Consider the following 20,715-nt stretch of genomic DNA (forward strand, 5'->3'; position numbering starts at 1 on the left):
AAGAAAGTTAACTGTCCAAACACGTAAAACTAGTTCACAACATTTTGACATGGTCATATTTAATAGTATGGAGAAATGTAAATGCTGGTAAGTGAAAAGAAGTTACAAAATTATTCCAAGTGAATTATTCAATACTATTTTAGGAATTGTACATCTACTCTTCAATTATGTGTAGACTAAAAATTATCTTATTTATTGAATTATTTAAATGTTTAATAACCACATTCTTCTCCATATTTCTAGTTGTCTTTTCTTCATACCCACGGGGCTGGTTTAATTTCTGCCCATTTTTATTTAAGTTCTTATTCTTTTTTTTTAAACTGATGTTTTTCCTTCCTTTCTTTGAGGATTCTAAATATGCTTAACGTCTATTATTTTCACTTCTTATAGAATGAAATCCCCCTACTGTTGGTTTGATTGGCTGTCTTTTTAGTACAGTGCTCTGCCAAAAGACTTACTTTTGGTTTTAGGTTAAGAGGATTCATCAGCAAAACACCACTCTGCACTTAAGTAAACAAGAAATAAGTATTTATTATACTGAAAGCCAGAGATCCTGGAATGTGAAGTCAAGTGGGCCTTAGGAAACATCACTATGAACAAAGCTAGTGGAGGTGATGGAATTCCAGTTGAGCTATTTCAAATCCAAAGATGATGCTGTGAAAGTGCTGCACTCAATATGCCAGCAAATTTGGAAACCTCAGCAGTGGCCACAGGACTGGAAAAGTCAGTTTTCATTCCAATTGCAAAGAAGGGCAATGCCAAAGAATGCTCAAACTACCGCACAATGGCACTCATTTCACATGATGGCAAAGTAATGCTCAAAATCCTTCAAGCTTTCAATCCAGGCTTCTACAGTATGTGAACCAAGAACTTGCAGATGTTCGAGCTGGATTTAGAAAAGATAGAGGAACCAGAGATAAATTTGTCAACATCCATTGCATCATAGAAAAAGCTAGAGAATTCTAGAAAAACATCTACTTCTGCTTTATTGACTATGCTAAAGCCTTCAACTTTGTAGATTACAACAAACTGTGGAATTCTGAAAGAGATGGGAATAACAAACCATCTTACCTGCCTCCTGCGAAATCTGTATGCAAGTCAAGAAGCAACAGTTAGAACTGGACATGGAACAACAGACTGGTTCCAAATTGGAAAGGGAGTACATCAAGGCTGTATATTGTCACCCTGCTTATTTAACCTACATGTAGAGTACATGATGTGAAATGTACTGGGCTGGAAGAAGCACAAGCTGGAATCAAGATTGCCGAGAGAAATATCAGTAACCTCAGATATGCAGATGACACCACCCTTATGGCAGAAAGTGAAGAGCTTCTTGATGAAGATGAAAGAGGAGAGTGAAAAAGTTGGCTTAAAACTCAACATTCAAAAAATGAAGATCATGGCATCCAGTCCCATCACTTCATGGCAAATAGATGGGGAAACAATGGAAACAGTGACAGATTTTAAGGGCTCCAAAATTACTGCAGATGGTGACTGCAGCCTTGAAATTAAAAGATGCTTGAACCTTGGAAGAAAAGGAATGAGAAACCTAGACAGTATATTAAAAAGTAGAGACAGTACTTTGCCAACAAAGGTCTATATAGTCAAAGCTATGGTTTTTCCAGTGGTCATATATGGGTGTGAGAGTTGGGCCATAATGAAGGCTGAGCACTGAAGAATTGATGCTTTTGAACTGTGGTGTTGGAGAAGACTCTTGAGAGTCCCTTGGACAGCAGGGAGATCAAGCCAGTCAATCCTAAAAGAAATCAATCCTGAATATTCACTAGAAGGACTGACTCTGAAGCTGAAGCTCCAATACTTTGGCCACCTGATGTGAAGAGCCAACTCACTGGAAAAGACCCTAATGCTGGGAAAGATTGAAGGCAGGAGAAGGGGATGACAGAGATGAGATAGTTGGATGGCATCACCAGCTCAATGGACATCAGTTTGAGCAAACTCTGGGAGATGGTGATGGACAGGGAATCCTGGCGTGCTGCAGGCCACAGGGTCACAACTGAGGAACTGAATAACAAAAAAGCTCAAATATTTCAGTAAAGCTTACTTTTTAAAATCAAGTGAACTCTATGACCCTGAAGTCTCTCCAGTTCTGAGTTTAAGAAAAGCAAATCAAATCTAATAAACTAAAACCAAAAGACTGAACTCCTAGATTGTTGTCATCACATCATAAAACCTGGATGGTTCTCCCTGAAGGAAAAACAGATGCTCTTTATCCTTTCTGATTCTCTGTCTTAAACAATTTGGACCCAATAGATTTGAGCTCTTGTCACATTGGGAGGGAAGCACTTGCCAAGGTCACCAGATAAGTTCCACACAACTCGTCTTCCCTTGGGACTTAGTCAAATGAGAACTACTGAGCCTGTGAGCAGAGGAGCATGTGAGCAACAGCAGAGGGATTTGAGGGAGCATTTCAGGTTCAGGGGCTACCTTGACTGTCACTCAAGGAGCCCTTTATATATCCTGCTGCTGCTGCTAAGTCGCTTCAGTCGTGTCCGACTCTGTGCAACCCCATAGACGGCAACCCACCAGGCTCCGCAATCCCTGGGATTCTCCAGGCAAGAACACTGGAGTGGGCTGCCATTTCCTTCTCCAATGAATGAAAGTGAAAAGTGAAAGTGAAGTCGCTCAGTCGTGTTCGACTCTTAGCGACCCCATGGACTGCAGCCTACCAGGCTGCTCCATCCATGGGATTTTCCAAGCCAGGGGCCAAACAATTGGAGAAACTTCTTTAAAACAAAGCAATAATTACTTCCCTCATTTTGGAAATGAACCAGGAATATCTAAAATAACCAATAGGAGGTCCTAATGCGCAACAGATGTCTAGGAGTATCAGCCTGAGCTGACATCTTACCAGACAGGAGAAGAAGTGAAAAGCACTTGGAATTTTAATTGCAGGGTGGCCTTATCTAAATGACTGCACAATTTCTTTTTGTGTTTTAACAAACAGAGCTTGCAGACCACCGATTTCCCCCAGACCCCTTGGACAGAAACCCCTTACAGATGAGTGTTCCAACTTATTTTTACACAGGATACTGGGTCCGAGTTGCACTCCCCACATGGTTAAATGCAATCTCCAGATTGAATTCTTGCCGAGCCTCCTGGACATGTTACTTCACTTCTCTGAGCTTCACTTTCCACATCAGCAGAGTGATGATGCTAACACCCCCAAGCAGGGCTGAGTTACATATTCAGTCAGGCACCATGTGTGAAGTCCTCAGCATTTTTGTTGGTAACTGATGGGACTGTGGGCCATGAAGTCTCATGGAGCACTTTTTTTCATGGTGCATTTCTAGATCTCCTACCTGCCCAGTCTCCTTGAGGGAGGGAAGGTGGAAGGTACTGGACTGGATGGAACATAGCCCACATCATTCCCAGGAAAAGGCTTTCCCTACTCTGTACCAGGCTTCCTTCATAAAATTTCTCTGAAACAACCTGGCCACCAGCCTGCACATGACTCAGTGAGCAGCTGTGGGTGTGAGCAGCTTTTTAGAAAAGGCAGGAAGAGTAGCTGGGGAGAGATAAACTGTGGGCTTCAGGACGCAGGCTGCTATACGGACAGCAGCCTTTCCGGGACCTGTGGTCTAAAAGACAGCGAAGAAGATGAGCGCGCCAGGAGACACAGCCTGGACAGACTCTGAAGGCTTCAGAGGGTGAGTGGCTCATTTGTCTCACTTTCCATGCCAGGGACAAGGGAAAGGCAGGAGTGCTTATTCTTTTGGGGGTCCGCAAAGGGTAGACTACCTGTGGCAGAAGTAAGGAGACCTGAGCATGCTTTTGTCTGGTTGCTAGCAAGCTGTACAATCTTGAGCAAGTCACCTGCCCTCTTCTGGGCGTGTTTTCTCACCTATAAAATAAGCAACTGGCCAAATCTAATAACCAGACTAATAACCATACCTAACATTTGTGCAGTGTTCACCAGTTTCACTTTTGAAATAGAATCTCATTGGGTCCGCGTGGCAACCCTTGGTTGAAGGATTGACTGTCACATTTACCGGTGAAGAGGGCTTCCCAGGTGGCACTGCTGCTGCTGCTGCTGCTGCTAAGTCGCTTCAGCCGTGTCCGACTCTGTGCGACCCCATAGACGGCAGCCCACCAGGCTCCCCCATCCCTGGGATTCTCCAGGCAAGAACACTGGAGTGGGTTGCCATTTCCTTCTCCAGTGCATGAAAGTGAAAAGTGAAAGTGAGGTCGCTCAGTTGTGTCCGACTCTGTGCGACCCCATGGACTATAGCCCACCAGGCTCCTCCATCCATGGGATTTTCCAGGCAAGAGTACTGGTGATTAAAAAAAAAAAAAAACCCACCTGCCAATGCGGAAGACGTAAGAGACATGGGTTCAATTCCTGGGGTGGGAAGATCCCCAGGAGAAGGAAATGGCAACCCACTCCAGTATTCTTGCCTTGAGAACCCCATGAACAGAGGAGCGTGGCGGGCTACAGTCCATGGGTTTGCCAAGGGCTGGACACAGCTGAAGTGACTTAGCACACACGAACACACAGATGAGGACACTATCACACACTGGGGCCAGTGGACCTAAGAACCTGGTCTCCTGGGGACAGTTCTGGCCTCTCATCAGCACCAGCTTCCCCTTGAGCTCTGAAACCTGCAGATTCCCGGTTTCTTGTCGAGGACCACCTCCTTTCCCCCACCCTTCCTCACTCTTTACTTCCCACCAGTTGTCTCTTCCCCAGCCCCTTTGCAGAGTTTCCTTTCTCATCCTGTAGGCCAGGCACACTAATATTTCTGAGACGAGAGAGGTTAACATTGGATACCCTGCCCCCATGCTCCCTAGGTTAGCCGTTGTGTGCAGCCTGTTTCCTAGAATTCGCTCTGCTTTGTGGAATGTCTTCCTGTGGGGTCCCAAGAGAAGTAGTAGGTGAGGCTGTTCAACCCTCAGGGCCTTGCTTCTCCAGGTGTGAGCCTGGGCCACGTTGTGTGGGTCACAGACAGTCAGGGTGCTGCTTACATATGCAGATTCCTGGGCCCTGCTCCGAATTTGGTGAGTCAGAATGGGCATTTCACCAGCTTCCCCTTTTTCTGACAAGCACTAACCAGGGTCTGAGAACCATGCTCTTAGGAGACTGCCCTGTTGGGCTGCAGAGGGCTATTGATAGACTTCTTAGAAGTGAACCACACTTATATTACTAAAGTAAGTCCTTCCTGATAATGATGATCATTGATTTTTACTTTCTGGCATTGCCATGTGGCATGTGAGATCTTAGTTCCTTGATCAGGGATCGAACTCTCACCCCTGTAGTGGAAGCTTGGAGCTTTAATCACTGGACCACCAGAGAAGTCCCTAATTTTTTAAGTAAACTTTAGGATTTAACTAGGTTATATTTTAGAGTTTTGTATCTCTGTAAGTGAAACTTGTCTAGAATTTTCTCTTTTTGCATGCTGTCTTCAGTGGGATTGGGTAATGCTAGCTTTGTAAAATAAACTAGAAAATGATGGTAAAATAATCTTACCGTCATTTTCTACAATCTGAGATGGTTTGACATTGAACTTATTTTCTGAAGATTAGAGAAAGCTCAACTGTGAAAACAAGCTGGGGCCTGACATTACTTTAAATGTTGACATTTAACCCTCTTACTAACTATTTAAATGATTATTTGTCTGTTCAGAGTGTTACTTCTTGAAATCAATTCATTTCTCTATGTTCACCAATCGGTTGCACACAATACTCGCATTTCTGTTGCTGTTTTCTGGATTCTATTGCCTTTCTCAATATTAATATTTTATTTTTTCACTTTCTCTAATCATGCTTTCTTACTTAGTATTTTCATAGAACCAACTTGTTTTTTTCACTATGTGCATGCATGCTTATTCACTCAGTCATGTCCGACTGTTTGTGACTCCGTGGACTGTTTGTGACTCCAGTAGCCTTCTAGGCTCCTCTGTTCATGGGATTCTTCAGGCAAGAATACTGGGGTGGGTAGCCATTCCCTTCTTTAGAGGATCTTGCTAACTCAGGGAACAAACCTGGTTCACCTGCATTGCAGGCGGATTCTTTACCATCTGAGCCACCAGGGAAGAAGCCCTTTTTTCACTATACTGAGGGATAATTCACTTTTCACTTTAATGCATTGGAGAAGGAAATGGCAACCCACTCCAGTGTTCTTGCCTGGAGAATCCCAGGGACGGGGGAGCCTGGTGGGCTGCCATCTATGGGGTCACACAGAGTCAGACACAACTGAAGTGACTAAGCAGCAACAGCAGAGGGATAATTGATGTACTTTTATTAAAATGAACAATTTGATGAGTATTGACATATGCATAATATTATAATGCATATAATCCCTTATGATTATACAGTGGAAGTGAGAAATAGATTTAAGGGCCTAGATCTGATAGATAGAGTGCCTGATGAACTATGGACGGAGGTTCGTGACATGGTACAGGAGACAGGGATCAAGACCATCCCCATGGAAAAGAAATGCAAAAAAGCAAAATGGCTGTCTGGGGAGGCCTTACAAATAGCTGTGAAAAGAAGAGAAGCAAAAAGCAAAAGAGGAAAGGAAAGATATAAGCATCTGAATGCAGAGTTCCAAAGAATAGCAAGAAGAGAAAAGAAAGCCTTCTTCAGCGATTAATGCAAAGAAATAGAGGAAAACAACAGAATGGGAAACACTAGAGATCTCTTCAAGAAAATTAGAGATACCAAGGGAACATTTCATGCAAAGATGGGCTCGATAAAGGACAGAAATGGTATGGACCTAACAGAAGCAGAAGATATTAAGAAGAGGTGGCAAGAATACACAGAAAAACTGTACAAAAAAGATCTTCACGACCCAGATAATCATGATGGTGTGATCACTGACCTAGAGCCAGACATCCTGGATGTGAAGTCAAGTGGGCCTTAGGAAGCATCACTACAAACAAAACTAGTGGAGGTGAGGGAATTCAAGTTGAGCTATTTCAAATCTTGAAAGATGATGCTGTGAAAGTGCTGCACTCAATATGCCAGCAAATTTGGAAAACGCAGCAGTGGCCACAGGACTGGAAAAGGTCAGTTTTCATTCCAATCCCAAAGAAAGGCAATGCCAAAGAATACTCAAACTACCGCACAATTGCACTCATCTCACACGCTAGTAAAATTCTCCATGCCAGGCTTCAGCAATACATGAACCGTGAACTTCCAGATGTTCAAGCTGGTTTTAGAAAAGGCAGAGGAACCAGAGATCAAATTGCCAACATCCGCTGGATCATGGAAAAAGCAAGAGTTCCAGAAAAACATCTATTTCTGTTTTATTGACTATGCCAAAGCCTTTGACTGTGTGGATCACAATAAACTGTGGAAAATTCTTCAAGAGATGGGAATACCAGACCACCTGACCTGCCTCTTGAGAAACCTATATGCAGATCAGGAAGCAACAGTTAGAACTGGACATGGAACAACAGACGGTTCCAAATAGGAAAAGGAGTACCTCAAGGCTGTATATTGTCACCCTGCTTATTTAACTGATATGCAGAGTACATCATGAGAAACGCTGGACTGGAAGAAGCACAAGCTGGAATCAAGATTGCCGGGAGAAATATCAATAACCTCAGATATGCAGATCACACCACCCTTATGGCAGAAAGTGAAGAAGAACTCAAAAGCCTCTTGATGAAAGTGAAAGAGGAGAGTGAAAAAGTTGGCTTAAAGCTCAACATTCAGAAAATGAAGATCATGGCATCTGGTCCCATCACTTCATGGGAAATAGATGGGGAAACAGTGGGAACAGTGTCAGACTTTATTTTTTGGGGCTCCAAAATCACTGCAGATGGTGACTGCGGCCATGAAATTGAAAGACGCTTACTCCTTGGAAGAAAAGTTATGACCAACCTAGATATCATATTGAAAAGCAGAGACATTACTTTGCCAACAAAGGTCTGTCTAGTCAAGGCTATGGTTTTTCCAGTGGTCATGTATAGATGTGAGAGTTGGACTGTGAAGAAAGCTGAGTGCCGAAGAATTGATGCTTTTGAACTGTGGTGTTGGAGAAGACTCTTGAGAGTCCCTTGGACTGCAAGGAGATCCAACCAGTCCATTCTAAAGGAGATCAGCCCTGGGATTTCTTTGGAAGGAATGATGCTAAAGCTGAAACTCCAGTACCTTGGCCACCTCATGCAAAGAGTTGACTCATTGGAAAAGACTCTGATGCTGGGAGGGATTGGGGGCAGGAGGAGAAGGGGACGCCAGAGGATGAGATGGCTGGATGGCATCACCAACTTGATGGACATGAGTTTGAGTGAACTCCGGGAGATGGTGATGGACAGGGAGGCCTGGCGTGCTGCAATTCATGGGGTTGCAAAGAGTCAGACATGACTGAGCAACTGAACTGAACTGACATATGCATGCATCTGTAAAACCATTGCTGTAACCAACATCAGTTTACCATTTTGATCTTTTTTTTTTTCCGTTTTCTAGTTTCTTAATTTCAGATTTTATACTTGAGTCTATCCTTCTATTCATGTATGTGTGTGTTTTATTCTTTTTCTAGTGTCTTATGTGAAAGTTAGCCCATTTATTTCATTTTTCTAAAGGTTATACTCCATTTATAGTTAACAATATTGGCTACATTCCCTGTGTTGTACACTATTTCCTTGTAGCTTATTTTATACATAGTAGTTTGTACCTCTTAACCCCTTACCTCTGTCTTTCCTCTCCACCTGTCCTCTCACTATGGGTAAACACTAGTCTGTTCTCTATATCTGTGGATCTGTTTCTTTTCCATTATGTTCATAGTATGTTTTCATTTTTACATTCCACATATAAGTGGTATCATAAAACATTTGTCTTTCTCTGACTCATTTCACTTTAACTCATTTATTTTTAATCTTATTTATATATACGATTAATTCTCATTTTTTGTGGTAGTTGTATTCTGTAAAGTCACATTTCCTGAATGAGGAAATCCTGTACCTTTACTCCTAGGGGAAATAAATACAGGATTTGATTCCTCCCAGCTGATGAGCACAAAGTTTTCATATAATGATCAATACATAGTTTTGTTTTATGTGTGTTTCTGGTTAAAGATTCCTTTAAAAGCAGAAATTGTTGATTCGTTAACATCGACCTTATGGTCAACAGCACCAGAACTCGTGTCTGAACAAAGCGTATCTAACAATGTAACGTCTGCATAAGGCAGACCACAGCCTTTTGTGCTGAGGGACGCTAGGCAGTGCTTCGTATTACTCCTGGGGGCCACTTTAAAGAGCGAAGTCACCAATGAAGAATGCAAAACTGTGAAACACACAGCACTAAATAGATTGTGGGAAAGCCGTTTGTTTGTAGTCTGAGCGCTGAGACAAGCAGGCAGACCGTCACTTGTGTTGACCTCAACAGGAAACACGCACATCAAGTGACTCAAACGCATTCCCACTTCACCCATGTCCACGGTGACCTCGGAAATGCTGCAAGGATCGATTTGGGGTTACAAATAAATTTTCCCAAATAGGCTTATTTCCATATATGGAATCTGCAGATAACGAAGATTGATTTAAAGTTATATTAAACCATGGGATATAGACAAAAGCCATTCTCACAAAGGAAGTTTAGAGAATAAGATGACATAAATTCTCACTCATTGACTCAAGTTTGGATTGCTGGGTTCTGATGCCACAGAAAGTGTTAATTTCTGTTCTCATCACAGTATAGTTAGCCCATCTGTGAGGGTTTAAGATGGCTGGTGCCCTTGTGACATTGCTGATACATCCTGGACCCGAAGAGTCAAGCTCTTGGTCTCAGCCCTCGCATGGCTTATACTTGAAATGTTCAGGCAGAGGGTGGAGGTTCTTGGGTTTGATGGGAAAAGCACTGGCCTTGGAGTTGACCTGCTGAATAAATTCTGCTAAATAACTGAAGTGCTCTAAGCCTGTTTCTGCCCTGTAAAATGTCTTAGGGAGGAAGGAAGCTCAGAGCAGTCGAGTATTTTACATTCGGTAACAAGGACCAAAGCAAAGAGTGAGTGGGAAGGATTCGGAACACAGTAAAGAGCCAGGTAAATGTGAGGTGGGATGTCACGGTCACCATGTTAATAACACCCATGGAGCGAGCCATTCTCTGAACTTAAGCCCATAGTCTGCGGCCCAGTTCACTGGGGCCCTGTCATCCCAGAACCTAAAGAGACTTAAGCCTGGGTCAGCCAATGCCCTAGATGGAAGAAGAGACTTAAAGACATCAAGAAGCAGCTCCCACCCTGAAGCTAGTTCAACCACATGGGAAGCCCGAGACCCCAGCTGGAGGAAGACAGAGGTCCTGGGGCCACCGTGAGGCCTCCTGAGCCCTTGGACACCCCAAACACCCACACCTGTCTCCTTTGTCTCCCAGCACCATGAATGCCGAGGAGGATGCCAAGTGGCTTCAGTGGGTGACGCACCAGTTTAAGACCATTGCGGGAGAAGATGGGGAAATCAACCTGCAAGACTTCAAAAAAGCCCTGAAGGTGAAAGAGGCAAGTGTCTGCTCCAGAAGTGGGGATGCTGTGCTCATATTTTATAGAGGGGGAGCAATCTGGTTTGCAGGACACAGTACCTCACAAGGAAGGGAAAGTTGCTTCTCAGATTCCTCTGGGATTGAGGCTGTACTCCTTAGCAGGGCCAGAGGATATTTCTGTCTTTGTGGGGCCCTTCCATCAATGGTGGTAGCCATGGCCTCCTGGGATCTTCCAAACAACACATGAAGTTGGAAATCAGTAGCTTGTCAAATCTTAAGAAATATTATTGACCTTACATTTACTACCAGCCTCATGGGCAGAGGTGATGCCAAGACTTAAGTTTCCTGCCAATAAAACAAATTTTTCCACGGTTTGTATCCATTAAAGTCCTGTTTGCACTGCCACACCATCCCCAGTCCTCTCTCTCGGTGTCATGGATCCTCTGCCCATCCCCATAACAGCCTGCATGCCTGACAAAAAGTGGAGACATTAGCAGAGAGGAGGGTGGCGTGAGCCTGCAAACGCCAGCCTCTCCACAGGTGTCCTCTGGGCTGGCCTGTATCCTTGATGGGAGTGAGACAAGGAGCATTTGAATGCTCCTGTTTGGATGGGAGGGCCCCTCACTTGCTGGTACCAGGGGCACTGCTTTGAACTCTAAACCCTGTATCCTTTCATAGTCATTATGGGGAAGGGAAAAAAGGCCTTCTGCCTAATAGGAGCTGTAAGATATCTTAAGATGAAGGCCATTCAGGATGGTAGAATGATATCGGGAGAGTGATAAAGGCATTACTAAAGGGACCCAGGTGAAAAAGAGTGAAGCCAAGGCGGGGTTGACTGCCCGCAATGAACCTCATGCTTGTGAACTTAGATCAGACACTAAAGCCCTCAGGCTCCTCTCCCTGCCTCAAGGAGCGGATCTCGGCGGATATCTATGACACTGACCCAGCCTGTCTTCTTAATTTCTGTGTTTTCAGTGCCTAACACAAGGCCTGCCTGGCAAGCAGGGGCTTCCGCAGATACGATTCTTGAATGAATGGATGGTTGAATGATGAATGGAGTGAGTGCACCAGCAACTGAGAACAAGTGCTGTTAAGAACAACTCTACATTAAGAACATTTAATTGTAGGCTATAGGCAGCCCAAACAACAAGGCAAAGACAGGTATTCAAGTGGCACCTTCTTTATAAATCCTTCCTGGCTTCACTGTCCCTCGGGGTCACCTTAAGGGGAAAAAGACAGGACCTGGGAGGAGCCTGCAGGGGGACACTCAATTTGACCTCTTCCCCATGTTGAGTAAGGGGCCACCAGAGGTCTGGACTGCAAGGCTGATGAGAGTGGTGGGTTATGGAGACAGAGAGCCTATGCAAATTACCAGGCCTGAGAGCCAGAAGGGAGCCCAGGACCCAGACACAAGCCTATCCTCACTCCAGGGATCTGAACAGTTCTCCTACCAGAGCCCAGAGTTGTTCTCAGCTGACAGGATGGGCCATGGACACTGTCCCCTAGCGTGGCTTCATTGGGCAGACCACAGGCTATTTTCAGTCACTTGAGTCCTCCCTGAATCCCACCACCCCATGGCATGCGTACACACACGCACACACACGCACACACACACACACACAGAGTGAATGAATTCCAAGCCCAGGCTCCATGGCCAATCTGTACCCATCTCCCGTCCTCCTCTGGCCACAGTCTTTCTTTGCTGAGAGATTCTTTGTCCTGTTTGACTCGGATGGAAGTGGCACCATCACACTTCAGGAGCTGCAGAAGGCACTGACCCTGCTTATCCACGGCAGCCCCATGGACAAACTCAAATTCCTCTTCCAGGTGTATGACGTCGACGGTAAGCATCCTTTGTGGGATGGGAGGAGGACTCAGAGGGAGGGACAAAGGGAACGGCCCGTCTCAGTGACTGCCCAGCACTGGGCCAGTGTCTCCAGGTGAGGCTGACAGCTTCCTTTCTCTCTCTCTCTGTGGGTTCCCTGCCCCGTCTCTGGTCCTCATCTCCCTTTTGTTGGGGGAGAGGGTGGGACACCGACAGGCAGACAAATGCCCTTGATTCAACTCACGAGAAGCCAGAACTTTCCTTTGTTATTTTCCATGTTTGAAAAAAGAAATTGGTTTGTTGCTTTTTAATAATAGTAATAGCCCACTATGAACATTTTAGGCAATATAGAATGGTTTAAAAAAGAAAGCAAAAATCACCCATTGCATTTTTCTATACTGCCTTATAACTGATTGCATATACACATTCATCACACATTTTTTAAAAACAAAATGGGATTATATACTATATACACTGCCTTTTTTCACTCAACAATATAAACAATTGTTCATATAAGACTGTATTGCTTTACAATATCATTTTTGTTATAGTAAATAGTCATAATATTAAATTTATCACTTTAATCATTTTTAAGTGTATAGTTCAGAAGCATTAAGTAAATCCACATTGTTGTGCAACCATCACCACCATCTGTCTGCAGAACTTACTTGTTCATTTTTCCAGACCGACACTGTACCAACTAAACAATAACTCCTTACTCCCCCCTTTTCCAAGAATTTGACTATTCTAGCTACCTTATTGGAGAAGGCAATGGCACCCCACTCCAGTACTCTTGCCTGGAAAATCCCATGGATGGAGGAGCCTGGTAGGCTACAGTCCATGAGGTGGCTAAGAGTTGGACACGACTGAGTGACTTCACTTTCACTTTTCACTTTCATGCATTGGAGAAGGAAATGGCAACCCACTCCAGTGTTCTTGCCTGGAGAATCCCAGGGACAGAGGAGCCTGGTGGGCTGCCGTCTATGGGGTCCCACAGAGTTGACACGACTGACGTGACTTAGCAGCAGCAGCAGCAGCCTTATATAAGTGAAATTGTATAATAGCTGTCCTTTTGTAACTGGCTTATTTAACTTAGCATAATGTTCTCAAGGTTCACCCATGTTGCACCATGTGACAGGCTTTCATTATTTTTTTAAGACTGAATATGATCTGTTGTATGTATATACTACATTTTGTTTATCCATTCATTTGTCAATGGACACTTGGGTTGCTTCTACCTTTTGGCTATTGTGAATAATGCTGCTATAAATATGGGAGTACAAATATCTCTTCAAGACCCTGCTTTCGGTTCTTTTGGGCATGTACCCAAAAGTGGAATCACTGGATCACAGGACAAATTTTTTTTTTTGAGGAACTCCCATATTCTTTTCCACAGTGGTTGCACCATTTTCCATTCACACCAGCAATGCATAAAGGTTCCAATTTCTCCAATACTTATACTTTTCTGTTGTTTTTTTTTCCCCTGATAACAGCTATCTAACAGGTATGAAGGGAAACTGAATGGAGTTATAGCATCATTTGTAGTGACTGTGTTATATGCCACTGTGTGACTTTGACCCTATGATTGCATGAAGCACAGCCTAGTAGTTAAGATCTCTGACTCTGAGACAAAGTTACCCAGGTTCAAATCTCAGCTCTACCAGTTGTTGACCCTGAACAACAACTTTCCTCAATCTTTCCCAGCATCAGGGACTTTACCAATGAGTTGGCTGTTCGCATCAGATGACCAAAATTACTTAACTTTTCCATGCTTTAATTTCCCCATGTATCACATGAAAATAATGATCATCATAATAGTACATACTTGTGAGGTTGATAGGATTAAATTAGTTATGTAAACTAAAAACAGTGCCTAGCTCAGGACACACCTTTACAGGGGTCAGTTGTTGCTTATTTACTCAAACACCATTTCCAAAATGGAGACTTCCATTGTTCTCCCTCCTTATTTTGGCATCATAAATGACACTGCAATAATTATCCTGGTTCTTACATCATTGGCAACTTTGTGGCTTAAAGAGTCTCTGAAAGCCTAGAATCATCAAAGGAAGTGGGTCTGAGTGGGAAAAAGGCACCCAGTGAGACTGGGGTGGTTGGTGAAGCCAGACTGGGCAGGCCGCAGAGGTCATGGTTTGGAGTCTCAGTACAATGAGTAAGCGGGGAGCCATTGACGAGCACTGAGTCACAGGGCTGGATTTGCATCTGGGAAAGCTCAACGCAGCTGCTGTTGTGCTCCTGGGCATGGTCCTCTGACCTATGGGGTTTCTCTAGGTCCTGTATGGTTTTGGCTATGAAAAAGGGCCTGTTATCACTTTGGAAGGACTTTGGAAGTCCAAATCAAGGAATTGTTTCTTTTAAAAGAGACATACAGACATCCATAGCCTTTTTGGATCAGATAGGGAAGGCTTCAACCCATCCTGTGCAATCGTTGGTCTTGGGGTTGGGGGCTCCCTCTTTCCAGGTTTTAAGAACCTGGTCCCTGGATTTATTTGTGAAGGAACGGTGCCTTCCTTTGCATTTTTAGTGGGAGCTTGCAGTGCCTTTTGGGCATAGTCATGGGTCGCCTTCTGAACGTGTCCGAGATTAATAATATCTGGACACACCCTGGTTCACACCCTCATCCCTTAGAATTCGTCAGTAGTAAGCAAAGGCCTCCATAGGTCATTTCAAACGGGCTGAATCTCAGACTACTCCTGGGGGCTACATGGACCCTGAGGAGTGCGATAGGAAACAAGTTGGTCCAGGGTTCACGAGTTTCTTGGCAGAGCTTTACTAAGGTTTTCTTTAAAGTATGGTCCATGATGGCTCTTGTCCTGGGCTCTTGCCTAAGCTGAAGGACAGGAGGTGTGACTGCAGAGTGGTGTGCTAGACTCTGCATCGTACTGTGATTACAGGCTTTGACTTCGGCCCAAGTATTGATCACAGCACCAATAAGACTTTCATTTATGTGTAGCTGCTTTCTTCCAAATACTGCATTGTTGTTGTTGTTCGGTCACCCAGTTGTGTCTCTTTGTGACCCCATGGACTGCAACATGCCAGGCCTCCCTGTCCCTCGCCATCTCCTGAAGTTTGCCAAGTTCATGTCCATTGCATTGGAGATGCCATCCAGCCACCTCATGCTCTGACCCCCTCTTCTCCTCAGTCTTTCCCAGCATCAGGGACTTTACCAATGAGTCAGCTGTTCGCATCAGATGACCAAAATACCGGAGCTTCAGTTTCAGCATCAGTCCTTTCTGCTTTATAATTATCTATTATCCTTGAACCAATACTGAAAGGGAGGAATAATTAGCCCCATTTTAGAGATAAGCAAAGTCACAAGACTCTAAAGGACTTATAGCCCACCATCACACAGTAAGGGGCAGAAGCATATTGCTACCTCATGTGTGTCTACATCCAAAACAAGTCAAGAAATTTCTAATCAAGTGTCCTACTACTTATGAAGAATGAAAATATATACAGAAAAAAAAAAATGCCTCAGATCCCATCTCAGTTGATACAGTTGTTTCGCAAGTAAATTCCAGGATCCCTGTGGATACCCAAACCCATGCATGCTCAGGTCCTTTATATAAAATGTAGACATACAGTCGACCCTTGATAACCTGTGGGTTCATGCATCCACAGATTCAACCAAGTGTGGTAAAATTTGCAGATAAGGAACCCGTCTGTGCTGAGGGTCAACTGTACTTTTGGCTTCCTTTCCATACCACTCTAGCCACTCATGTTCACATAAGGTCACAACCCTGGACTTGAGGGACCAGCTGTGGCCTCTCAGGACAACATGGATGGATGAGCAGAATCTGCTACAAGTTGGGGAACAACGGGAAACCTCTTCACCACCACCTCATATATAATTCGCCTCTGAATAACTGGGGCTCTGGCCACATAGCTCCTTATAGATTAAGTAAGCAAGCGTATCTTCTGGGCAGATGGTCTTGGAAGTTGAGTGGTACTTAGAGAGGAGGCTGCGGATTCTAGAGGAAGGCATGCACTGGGGCCAAAGACTCTCCGTGCTTGGGAAGGTGTTGCCTCTGTTGAGCCCAGCAGTAGGGAGCCATGGAAGGTTTGTGAGCTGGAGGTGGCATATGTCCTTTGATTGCCTGGTCTTTACTCCTAAAGACATCAGGTTGGCAGAAACCTGAACGAACCGGAAGTTAACCCCATGATACAATGGTTGTGCAAGGCAGGGCGCGGTTTGCAAGTACAGAGTGAGGCGGGAGGGGCTGGGTGCGGGTCCCCAGTAGGCTTCATCTTCGCCTGAAACAGGCAGCGGCTCCATTGACGCCGACGAGCTGCGCACCGTGCTGCAGTCGTGCCTGTACGAGAGCGCCATCTCGCTGCCCAAGGAGAAGCTAGACCAGCTGACGCTGGCGCTCTTCGAGTCCGCCGATAAGGACTGCAGCGGCACCATCACTTTCGAGGAGCTCCGAGATGAGTTGCAGCGCTTCCCCGGGGTCCTGGAGAACCTGACCATCAGGTACCGCCCTGTCTGGTGCAGGGACACAGCCCGTGCCGGGATTAGACCCCAGCTGCGAAGTGTGGCCCGAGCACAAGGACGATCCCTCGGCCTGGCCCTGCCCGGCCCTGGTCGGCCCTGCCCAGCCCCACCCCTCGGGTTCCCTCCCTGGTCCAGCTTAGCTCCTCTGCCTGCTTTCTCTTGGGGCCAAAGGTCTGTCCTGCCCTCTGCAGGGCAGCTGTTGTCATGAGTGCATTTTCTACAGGGTTCCTTAAGAATCAACTCAATATTAAGCACCAACTATGTGCTGGGTATTTTTACAAGTGTATCATTGCATAGCATGGAAAAGGAAATTGCAGTTACACAGAGAATGAAGTAACAAAAAGACATTAAAGTTATTTCACCTGAAGTAACACACCTAGGAGCGCACAAATAATTAGCAAAGACAGTTATTTATTCAACTTGTTTGAGCAGCTACTCTGTACCAAGCCTTGTTCTCAGTAATGGCAGAGCTCTGCTGGGGCTGCATTCCGGGCTGAGACAGGTAATTTATACCAATAAACAAGTATATAAACTAGACAAGTACAAATTGATAGGCACTGTGGAGAAAGTAACATAAAAAGGGTGGAACAACAGGCCTAAGTTCGTCTGACTCCAAGTTCTGAATAGTGCCACTTTGTACTTCATTCTTTTTGTGTATTAACGTCAAAAATTTCTCAGATTCTTCCATCCATTATGATTGTCTCCCCACTCGAGGTAGTAAAAAAAAAAAAAGCCGTGGATGTGGAATCAGACAGACAGGAGATTGATCCCAGTTCTACCTCGCTGTGTGACTGTAAGCAAGTCACTTGACCTCCCTTTCCTGATGTAAAAGGAAGCCGGCCTGTTTGCCCCGAGGCTCCCGAGAGTTAGTGGCTGCAGAGGGAGTGCGTCTCCAGGCTCCCACTCCGGTGGTCCCCGCCGCACCGCGTCCCTCTGAGTGGAGTCCTCTCTTACAGTGCTGCTCGCTGGCTAACGCCTCCAGCTCCCCAGCGACACCGGCGCCAACCTCGCCTGCTGACCTCTGCCTACTGGCACAACCACCGCAGCCATGCGCTCTGCCTGGCCGTCTTCGTGGGCCTCCACGTGCTGCTGTTTGCCCTGGCAGCTAGTGCCTATCGGGCCTTCGGAGCCAGTGTCATGGTGGCCAAGGGCTGCGGCCAGTGCCTCAACTTTGACTGCAGCTTCATCGCGGTAGGGCTCTGTGGGCACAACGCAGGGAAGCAGGCAGGGGGACTGATGTAGGCTCCTCTCAGACTAAATGGCCCACGCATGGACACCTGCATTGGCAGCGCAGGATGGCACCTTAGAAATCCACTGGGCCAACACTCAGTGGTGGGGACTAAGGCTCAGGGAGGGGCAGTGAGTTGTCTGTTGTCACACAGCAGGTAAATAAAACAGCTGGCGTTTTGTGTGCTTGCTATGTACCAGTCACAGTGCTAAGCACTCTCCATAGGGTTGTTGACCCTCACGATAACCCTATGGTGGACCCAGAGGAGGTCAGGCTAGCTCCTGTGCAGGGCTCCAGCCAGAAAGAGAATACTTCAAGAGGCCTTGAATGCCAGAACGTGATCCTCTGGACCAGAGCCTGAGGTCTCGAAGTGTATTTGATAACACACTTCTAAAACTGGAATGAAATAAAACCCAACAAAAATAAACAAAAAACAAAAACCTCTCCCAATTACCCAATATATGCTCCCTTATAATGGTATGCATGCCCTGTTATTGTTAGCCAATAGGTTTAGGCACAATATAACTATAAGGCAAGGTTCATCGTTAATGATCAGAGATGTACATCTCTAGTTCAAATACTCCTTTTGACACTATCATCTGCTTACTAGAGTGGGTTTTATTTTTAACCTCATAACTAGCTACAAAGAATTCACACCAGGAGTGGGAGATACATGACTCATTTTTGTGGTCACTTACTCTTGCCTTATTAACACTATTTTCAATCTGCATTTTCTCTGTAGGGAATCTTTTTAAGCTACTTGTCCTTTCTGAGGGGTAGTTAGCTTACTTAAGTTAAAAGCAGTTAATGTAACCCGCAAATTCACACAATAGGACAGGCATAAATTAAAGCAAATAAGTAAGGGAGAGGGTCCTCGCCATAAGCCCCTTAAAAAGTGCCGTCTCCCCTCAGGACATCTCAAAAACTACGTGGGACATGGTGCCTGTCTGACCTACGACTAAATGAGGACTCCATGTCTACACAGAGCCTAAATATTAGTAAAAGCTTATGTGCTTCCCACGTGTTGAGATAAAAGGAATATGAACATTCTTATAAGATTTTCTTCTTCCCTGCCCAGTTCTGGAGGTCCTACTTTGGGACCCCAGCTATGAATCTAGGGCAGCAATGGAAGACTTGAGGGCGGGGGAGGTGGTAATGTCCCCTAGCCCCGCCCACCCGCCAGCCCCGCCCATCAGTAAGCACAGCCATCTCAGGGGGAGGCAGGGAGACACCTGCTGCCAAGGGGAAGGCCTCAGGTTAGAGAGCGAGCCAGATGGGCTCTCTGCCTCTTTGCTCGGCCAGGTGCTGATGCTCAGGCGCTGCCTCACGTGGCTGCGGGCCACGTGGCTGGCCCAGGTCCTGCCGCTGGACCACAACATCCAGTTCCACCAGCTTATGGGCTACGTGGTGGTTGGGCTCTCCCTCGTGCACACCGTGGCCCACGTGGTGAACTTCGGTGAGTAGCCTGGGGATGGGTGGGGTAGGGATCTGGGCTTTCCACAAACCACTAATTTATGCCCCCCATGTGTCCCAATGGGCAGAGAAGGGTGTCCTGGATAAGCTGGATGGGGAGGTGGGAACCCCAACAGGAAGGTGCAGTGGGCCGAGCTTGTCTTGTGCTCGTCTCCAGCGCTCCAGGCTCAGTCTGAGACCAGCCCCTTCCAGTTTTGGGAACTCCTGCTCACCACGAGGCCTGGCATCGGCTGGGTCCACGGCTCGGCCTCCCCGACTGGCGTGGCTCTGCTCCTGCTGCTGCTTCTCATGTTCGCCTGCTCCAGCTCCTGTGTCCGCAGGAGTGGCCACTTTGAGGTGCCCCAGCCTTTCCCCTTTGCCTGGCCTATCTTGGGCTCCCACCTTCATTTCTTCCTTTTTTTTTAAAAAAAAAAAAAATTTTTATTGGAGTATAGTTGGTTTGTATTTTTCAGCAAAGTGAGTCACCCACTTTCATTTCATGCTGTGCCCCCTCCAACTTACTCCAGAGCCCAGGAAGTTCCAGGTGGTTTGCATACTATGGACATGTGACTTGGGTTCTGCCACTGAACTGTGATGTATGTCTGGCAAGTGAAAATGTTCTGCTCTAGAAGATTCTACCTTTTTTTGCTGGCTTATCCTCTTGCTCTAAATTGGATTATAGGCTCAAGATGGCACAGAGAGGGAAAGAAACAAGCTGTTGAGAGTTCTAATCCCCACCCCACTCCTTATTGGTCATTCCACTGCCCTCATCTGTAAAGCGGAGCTGTGATTCTCTACCTTTGGAGTTATTTTAGAAATTAAATGAGATAATACAGGTGAAGTCAATAACTATACACACCTGGCATGTGGGTGCTCCACAGGTGTTAGGCCTAGCCTTGCTTCCCTCTCGCTAGCCTCCTGGAGATATAAAAGGTCCCAAAGGATCTAGTTTGGAGATTGTGTCCCCTGGACTGATTTGGTCATAGCAGAAATAGACATATATATATGTATACACACAATCAGCTACTCTGAGCCAGCAATGATCCATTGAAGTCATAATTGGCATCCTCACTTGACCCACGAGGAATCTGACTCACAGAAGTAACTTACCAGGCCGAGGCCACACAGCTAGTAGCAGAGCAGGTATTAAAACTTAGGGCTTTGCTCTTTCTTCTCTACTGCCAGAACATCATTGCTCTCTTTCCTTCCTTCCCCCCGAGAAAGGGTCAGTGGGTCGGGACACTGGTGCTGATGAGCCCA

At 45.6% G+C, this 20,715-nt stretch overlaps 1 protein-coding gene across 1 annotated transcript in view; it reads left to right on the top strand.

The window, feature by feature from the left end:
* Positions 1-20,715, top strand: part of NOX5 (NADPH oxidase 5) — a 61,657-nt gene that overhangs the window by 15,640 nt on the left and 25,302 nt on the right. The window contains exons 2-7 of the mRNA XM_070796809.1: positions 10,333-10,456; positions 12,130-12,280; positions 16,544-16,754; positions 17,732-17,966; positions 19,306-19,459; positions 19,634-19,812. Of these exons, the coding sequence (XP_070652910.1) occupies positions 10,333-10,456; positions 12,130-12,280; positions 16,544-16,754; positions 17,732-17,966; positions 19,306-19,459; positions 19,634-19,812 (1,054 nt within the window). The remainder of the gene's footprint in view (positions 1-10,332; positions 10,457-12,129; positions 12,281-16,543; positions 16,755-17,731; positions 17,967-19,305; positions 19,460-19,633; positions 19,813-20,715) is intronic.

The sequence above is a fragment of the Bos indicus genome, chromosome 10 (assembly GCF_029378745.1).
Source record: "Bos indicus isolate NIAB-ARS_2022 breed Sahiwal x Tharparkar chromosome 10, NIAB-ARS_B.indTharparkar_mat_pri_1.0, whole genome shotgun sequence".
Taxonomy (NCBI): domain Eukaryota; kingdom Metazoa; phylum Chordata; class Mammalia; order Artiodactyla; family Bovidae; genus Bos; species Bos indicus.